Source organism: Anarrhichthys ocellatus, unplaced genomic scaffold, assembly GCF_004355925.1.
Source record: "Anarrhichthys ocellatus isolate YVR2014 unplaced genomic scaffold, GSC_Weel_1.0 scaffold1678, whole genome shotgun sequence".
Classification (NCBI taxonomy): domain Eukaryota; kingdom Metazoa; phylum Chordata; class Actinopteri; order Perciformes; family Anarhichadidae; genus Anarrhichthys; species Anarrhichthys ocellatus.
In genome coordinates, this window is record NW_022281652.1 from 2464 (window position 1) to 10489 (window position 8026).

The 8026-nt window shown below is 43.3% G+C and overlaps 1 protein-coding gene across 3 annotated transcripts; it reads right to left on the minus strand.

Moving 5' to 3' along the window:
- Positions 1–3213: 3213 nt before the first annotated feature.
- Positions 3214–6901, minus strand: LOC116377785 (chromobox protein homolog 2-like). 3 transcript variants are annotated; one of them, XM_031839515.1, is made up of 5 exons: positions 6820–6900; positions 6701–6744; positions 5503–5568; positions 5270–5339; positions 3214–5180 (listed from the first exon to the last, which is right to left on the minus strand). In XM_031839515.1, exons 1-5 carry the CDS (start codon positions 6883–6885, stop codon positions 3768–3770), a joined length of 1659 nt encoding a protein of 552 aa, XP_031695375.1. In that variant the 5' UTR covers positions 6886–6900; the 3' UTR covers positions 3214–3767. The 3 variants fall into 3 exon arrangements, with proteins under 3 accessions (XP_031695375.1, XP_031695374.1, XP_031695373.1); XM_031839514.1 differs by having other exon boundaries at positions 3214–5177; positions 6701–6901; XM_031839513.1 differs by having other exon boundaries at positions 6701–6901.
- Positions 6902–8026: the final 1125 nt, after the last annotated feature.

Consider the following 8026-nt stretch of genomic DNA (forward strand, 5'->3'; position numbering starts at 1 on the left):
TTAGTACTCAAAGATCACAGTACTTCCTCCTTCAGCCACCAGGGGGCAGCAGAGCGTCGCTGTCCGTCACTCAGCCTCCATTAAAATAAATGACTTGTATCAGTGTGACAACATGTGAAGGTGTGTGTTGTTTCTGACCAAAGAACTGCACAAATTACATGAAACTGAGCCTGTGTGTGTGTGTGTGTGTGTGTGTGTGTGTGTGTGTGTGTGTGTGTGTGGGTGTGTGTGCTCACACTGCCCCACACTGTTCACACACTGTGTATACATACCAGTGTGTGTGAGGCCTCTCTGTCTGTCGCAGCCTGTTTACTCAAACTTTATTTTGGGAAAATTCCACCTCTCTGCACGACTCTGGACATAAATCACTGAAACCTGCAGGCAGCAGCTTCTGTCAGTCACACACACACACACCTAGACACATGCACACACACACACACACACACACACATACACACACACACACACACACACACACACACACATACACACACACACTGACCTGCAGACATCATGTGTGTGTGTGATGAGTTGTGTTTTTGTTGCTGTAACTAAGTACATTTAAACAAGTGTTTTCACAGTTTGTCTTCATGTTTCAGACACAAATGTTTTTAATATCAAGGCTGTCATTACAGGTAATAGCAGGTAATAGCAGATAATAATGGGTAATAATGGATAATAACAGGTAATAACAGGTACTAGCAGGTAATAACAGGTAATAGCAGATAATAATGGGTAATAATGGATAATAACAGGTAATAACAGGTACTAGCAGGTAATAGCAGGTAATAGCAGATAATAATGGGTAATAATGGATAATAACAGGTAATAACAGGTACTAGCAGGTACTAGCAGGTAATAACAGGTAATAGCAGATAATAATGGGTAATAATGGATAATAACAGGTAATAACAGGTACTAGCAGATAATAATGGGTAATAATGGATAATAACAGGTACTAGCAGGTAATAACAGGTAATAGCAGGTAATAACAGGTGATAATAATGTCTCCATGTCTTTTGCTTATTAATGTTGAGTTGCTCTGGATTATATTTCTACTACATTTTATATCAAACATTCACTTTATTAATCAGTTTAATTGTTTAGATTATAAATCTATAGTCTCATAATTAATCCATACTTTGGTTTATTAATTACTTAATTCTTTTTTTTCAGTTATCAGTTTATTTATTTTGTTAATTGTCTTTGTTAAACTTTTCACTGAATTTATTATTTTTTCTGGTGAAACTTAACATGATTCAGATTTATGAATGAATTGTTTATTCTTCCATTCATCAGTTTATTCCTTTTATTTATTAATGAATTCACTGTTTGTCAATTAATTTGCACTATTTATTCATGAAATAAATGAATTCTCTGAAATTGAATTATATAATTTAACTGCTGTGATGCAGATTCACTGAGTCGATCGATGACGTCATTGATCCGTTCAGTCGGTTTTATATTTCAATCATTTTTATTTATTCACTTGTTTTTTATTCTGTTCTTTCTGTTTTCACTGAATTCAGATATTAATGTTTGTGCGTCTTGCCAATCAATAAAATAGATAAATAGAATATGACAGAAAGTCACGAGCAGAACATTAATGTTGAAGATCAAAGACGTAAAGATTTCCTGGATTGAACCAACAGACCAAAAGTACAAGTGAGGATTAAAAGTTAAAACTACGTCAAGTGTCAGAAAGAGACGCCTGCTGGTCACAACCTGAAGCACTGCATGATGGGAAAGAATCAACGTCCACACCGAACTACACGAAAGAAAGTTGAATGTAACGCGACGGTCGTCAGACGTTTCCGCTCCGACAGAACGATAGAAATGAATCCACACGCTTCACTCGTTCAGCTTTTTTATACTTTATTTTCAAACACCTTGAAAATGTCAGAGAGGCACAAGAACCTGAAGCCGACATGAGCACCAGATAGATATCAGTCATCACAGGAACAACTAAAGAAATACATATGTACAAATATAAATTAACACGTTATTTCAGAAAGACACTGTGACGGCAAAATGTATTAAAATGGTATAAAAACTGGTAAATATAAGTGAATGTGGAACGTCAGCTTACATTGATTCTGTGCGTAGTGCAAGAAAATACTGTCAACAATACAAATTATTAAAAATTCACATTCATAACAGCTTTGGTCCAAAAGAGAAGTGAAGACGACGACAGAAGGATTCATGTCGTTGTTTTAATGAGAGTTACAACATGCGGCTCCGGATGAAATGTGTGGTTTGGATTCAGGTCCAACAAGCACAACGTGTCCTCCTGAAGACCTGGGGGGGGGGGGTCCTCTAAAGACCTTCTATCAAACACAGCTGATCCTTCAGTAATAATAATGTTATATTAATAATAATTCACTCTATTCATTCGAGAGAAAACTGAACAAAAACGTACTTAAACAAATGATCTTCACTCAATGTTCTCTTATTGGCTTCTTTGGGGGCTTTCAACCGCACCTCCATGTTCTTCATCAGTGGACGGAGCAGCTGGTCATGTGACCAACAGGTTCCACACATTAACAACAACAGCTCGTGTCATGAAAACCGAGAAAGACTCCGTCTGCCGATGAAGAAGAGCATGCGGGGCGACCGAGAGCTCTGGCTAACAAGCTAGTAAGTGACTTTGACTGAATTCATTTAGCGATGCACTTTAATCATCGACGGTCAACAAACCAACGTCCGCACCGAACATCCAGAACATCCGGAACATTCAGAACATCCAGAACATTCGGAACATCCAGAACATCCGGAACATTCAGAACATCCAGAACATTCGGAACATCCAGAACATCCGGAACATTCGGAACATCCGGAACATYCRGAACATCCGGAACATCCRGAACATYCGGAACATCCRGAACATTCGGAACATCCAGAACATCCGGAACATTCGGAACATCCAGAACATCCGGAACATCCAGAACATTCGGAACATTCGGAACATCCGGAACATCCAGAACATTCGGAACATCCAGAACATCCGGAACATTCGGAACATCCGGAACATCCAGAACATCCGGAACATTCAGAACATCCAGAACATTCGGAACATCCAGAACATCCAGAACATTCGGAACATTCGGAACATCCAGAACATTCGGAACATCCAGAACATTCGGAACATTCGGAACATTCGGAACATTCGGAACATCCGGAACATCCGGAACATTCGGAACATTCAGAACATTCGGAACATTCGGAACATCCGGAACATCCGGAACATTCGGAACATTCGGAACATCCGGAACATCCCGTCCTCACTGAGCTCACTGTGGTTCAGTTTCTTCACAGCTTTAAAATAACCAGACGACAAAACGAGTCACACATTAAGAGTCACGTCGTTCTGATACCAGTCTGGATTCTGCTGAGGTTTGACTCAGCTTTAGTTAGAATGAGTAATGATCACGTGCACTGTTCACCTCCAGCTCTGGAGTGTTTCTGGATGTGTTGGTACCACATTGGAGGAACCGGTAGAAGTTGAAGTGGGACGCCGGTGTGAAGACTAAACTGTTGAGGATGGATGAAGAACCTCCTCCTCCTCCTCCTCCTCACAGACTCAAATACTTTGACCAAGAAGGAGTTCCCTCTGTTCACCGTGTTGTTGTTGTCTCCTGCTGGACTACTGAGACCACAGGGACCTGGATCGTCTGTTTTGGGACGGCAGAAGGAAGAGTTCTCGGGGGATCCGGGATTTGGACCGGAACCACAACGGAACCCTGAGAGACCCGGTCTCAGCTAGACCCTCAGTGGTTCCGTGAGTTGAAGAACCCCACGCTGGTCGGCGACTCCTTCACCGTCACCGTGATGAAGTTGGCGGTGACGTCGGTGACGAACACGTGCTCCAGGAGGCTCCGGGCCGGCCGCCAGTCCGTGTCAGCGTCGGACCCCGTAGCGTCGTCGCCGAGGCTCGGCCTGCTGTTGTTCGGGTACAGAGCGGCGTCGTCCCGCTCCGACTCGCTGCTGCTGCTGGTTTCGTCCGAGTCGCCGGTGCTGAGCTCGTTCAGGCTCCGGTTCTGAGAGGCGAGCGTGTGTTTCCTGTCCTCGTGTCTCATGCCGCCGCCCGTCGTCTTGGTCGTCACCTCCTTCCCCCGGTCCTCCCGTAACCTTCTCTGCTCTGTACCGCCGCCGCCCGCTGCCAGACCGGGCCGCTGCCCGCCCGAGCCGCTGCCCGCCCGAGTCTCTTTGCCGCTCCCCGCTCCCCCTTTCACAACGACAGCGCCGCTCCTTAAGCTCGACCTCGCCGCCACTGCTCCGGCGCCGTTCCCCTGAAGGCCGCCGCCGGCCGCTGGCTTGCTGACGCTCTGCAGGTTGAGCGCTCGGAGGTTGAGCGCCTGGTTGGCTCGGTCTCGAGGCGTCGGCGAGGACGTTGCTTTGGAGAGGTTCTGCTGCTTGTGCTGGACCGACCCGGCGCCCTCCTGTCTCCTCTGGCCCAGCGGGGAGCGCTGAGCCGCCGGTCCACCGAAGCTGCCGTGTAAACCCAACGACCCCGAACCTCCACCGGGTTTCAGACCTTTGTACCCGCCTCCCGATTCTGAGACGGAGCGCTTCAGCTCGGAGTTCTTACTTTGTGCGGACGGACCGGTTTTGCCGTAGGAGGACGGAGACATGGAACGACTGGTCCAGATGCAGCCGAGGGAACCCGGTTTGGAGGCGGCGGCGGTCTGGGAGAAGGAGCTGGAGGAGGTCTGGGAGGCAGAGGAGGAGGAGGAGGAGGACTCCTCTCTGGAGGACCGGCTCAGACCGGTGTAGGTGAAGCTGGCCGGCTGCAGAGGTTTCTTCACCCCGGGTCGAGGATCCTCCCTGGGGGGTCTGAGCACCTGGTGGTGGCGAGGAGGTGGAGGTGGAGGAGCAGGTGGAGGAGGAAGAGGAGGAGGAAGAGGAGGAAGTCTTCGCTTGGCTTGCCTCAGCGCCCTCAGGTCCGGGTGGAGCGGCTTCCTGCCGCGCTTCTTCTTGCAGGGAGGATCCGGTTTGGCGAGAACCATCTGAGGCCTCTTCTGGGGGACCGGGTGGTGGACTCGAGGCTTCGCCTTCTTACCGTGGTCTTCATCATCATCATCCTCCTCCTCCTCTGAGGAAGAGGAGGAGGCGGACGACGAGAGGCCGGAGGAAGAGGAGGACGAGGAGCGGCCATCTTTAGTCTCGGCCGGTTCGGGCTGCTGAGAGAAGGAAGAGGAGGAAGAGTGAGAGGAGGAAGACTCTGGTGATCACATGAGACTGTGGAGAGAAGAAGAAGAAGAAGAAGTACCAGAATCTTCCTCGGTCTTCCTCGCGGCCGCTTCCCTTTCTTCTGGAACAGAAGCTCTCGCTCTTGTTCTCTGACAAACATCAACAACAGTTCAGATTAATCGCCTTTTAAATATTTAATCACACAATGTTTGGACACGTTCAGTCTTTCCTCACGTTTCTTGAATTAAGTCGTGTTTTATAAATCGTGTTAATTTACCACAAACTAAAATAAACTGAAATAAATAAACTGACCTCTTGTGGAAAGCTGCCAGCAGCCTCGGGTCCAGAATGTTCTCCTCCGGCTCCCAACTGTTGTGTCTGAACACAGGAAGAGAAGAAAGAGAAGGAATAGAAGGAGAGAAGAAAGAAAGAGAAGGAATAGAAGGAAGAGAAGAGAGAGAAGAAAGGAAGAGAAGAGAGAGAAGGAAGAGAAGAGAAGAAAGAGAAAGAAGAAAGAGAAGGAATAGAAGAGAGAGAAGAAAGGAAGAGACGGAAGAGAAGATAGAGAAGGAAGAGAAGAGAAGAAAGAGAAGGAAGAGAAGAGAAGAAAGAGAAGGAATAGAAGAGAGAGAGAAGGAAGAGAAGAGGAAGAACAAGAGAAACATAATCATGATTTTAGTTGATTAATTATTAATAACTTTAATACATTTGTTTGAGATTTTGGACAAAACAAGCGTTTGTGATGATGTCATAGTTATTGTTTTCTGAGATTAATAATCACAGTAATCAATGACTACGATATACAAACTACTTCAATACAACGTTAAAGTACTTCATTTCACTTCCTGCTACTGTAGTACTCTACAGATTATTATGAACTAATAAATGATGATGTATGAGCACATATAAAACAAAGTCATTCAAACGAGCTGCTCCTTTAACGTGATCAACAATAACATCAATCATTATATATCTTTAAAGTATTTTTAATTTGGTACTTTGTGTATTTGGGTTTGTAGTAATATTTTAAATGCAGGACTTTTATTTGTAGTATTTGTAGTATTACCAGTACCTTTTATTGCAGTACAATATCAGAGTGCTTCTCCAGCTGTGAAGGATGTTTACTGCTTTCATACTGACCTGCTGTGACCATAATAACTGTGTATGTACATATATATATACAGTATATAATTGTATAATGATATTAACCAGTGTTATGAGTATAAATGTGACCGTGTTATCCGGTGCCGGTGTGTCCGTCTAACAGAACCAGCAGCTCGGTGTGAAAGCGGCTCAGAAAAGCCGAACTGGCCGCTGGGAGCTCGGTGTGTGTCCGGCATTGTGTTGAAGATAATACAATAAAAGCCCGCAGTTTGACTCCCTCTGCTCGGATATTTAAACCCTGACCAGCGGAGAGTAAACACCGTGGCATTGTTGGGCGCCATCTTTTTTTTTTAGTGTAGTGTTGTGTGTCGTTAGCATCGGGTGGCTAGCAGCTAGCTCCACTTACTTGGACGACCACCCTCTCCACTTCACCAGATACTCAAACTTGCCCTGTGGAGAGACGACACGAGAGGTCAGCACACGAGACACGTCACGAGACGACGGACCCCCCGGAGCGTGTCTTACCTTTCTGGGCCGTTTACTGAGGATGCATTCCGCATCAAATACCTGACCGACTGTGACCCCCTCCATTACTCCATTACTACCGCAGGAGACCACCGGGACGGAGCGCGGAGCGAACTCATGACCCACCACGGCCACCGTAGACCCGCCTCTTCATGTCTGTCACGTTTATTATTATAATAACCACAGTATTATGATTATTAGACCCTCCTCTACACGTTTATTATTATAATAACCACACATTATGATTATTAGACCCTCCTCTACACGTGTATTATTATAATAACCATATTATTATGATTATTAGACCCTCCTCTACACGTTTATTATCATAATAACCATATTATTATGATTATTAGACCCTCCTCTACACGTTTATTATTATAATAACCATATTATTATGATTATTAGACCCTCCTCTACACGTTTATTATTATAATAACCACAGTATTATGATTATTAGACCCTCCTCTACACGTTTATTATTATAATAACCACAGTATTATGATTATTAGACCCTCCTCTACACGTTTATTATTATAATAACCACATTATTATGATTATTAGACCCTCCTCTACACGTGTATTATTATAATAACCATATTATTATGATTATTAGACCCTCCTCTACACGTTTATTATTATAATAACCACATTATTATGATTATTAGACCCTCCTCTACATGTTTATTATTATAATAACCATATTATTATTGTTATTGTTGTTATTATTTTATAAACACTCACTATAATAATACAGAATTATCTTCAGGAACCCAAAACTGCTTTTACTGAACTTATTCAGATTACATTTGTTTGATTTGTTTAATAAAGGCAAAATAATACAAATAACAAACAATATGATGGCATAACAATATAATATCACAAAAATAAATATAAATAAAAACATGAATAAACATTTTTATGAAAAGAAAATAATACGATAACGAGACAAAATATGATTCATGTGATGAATTAGTTTGACGTTTCTTCTACATCTAAATATTACATAAATAATATAATATATAAAACATGAAATACATGTTTTATATCATCTCACACGTCACTGGAGCTTTGTCACCGATTAATTATTATATTTATATTATCTTTATTATGTTCAGGGTGTCACGAGGACTTCTGGGTTTTAACGAGTGTAAAATATAATAATAATAATAATAATATACTGTCGGCCTAAATCTCAACATGTCTT

Bases quoted from the DNA above. Each gene is read 5' to 3' on its own strand.
- LOC116377785 (XM_031839513.1), bottom strand. From the start codon at position 6,885: ATGGAGGGGGTCACAGTCGGTCAGGTATTTGATGCGGAATGCATCCTC. The intron at 5,569-6,700 runs GTAAGTGGAGCT...TCCTGTGTTCAG, and splicing joins TGGAGAGGGTGGTCGTCCAA to ACACAACAGTTGGGAGCCGG. The intron at 5,181-5,269 runs GTACTTCTTCTT...TCCTTCTCTCAG, and splicing joins GAAGACCGAGGAAGATTCTG to CAGCCCGAACCGGCCGAGAC.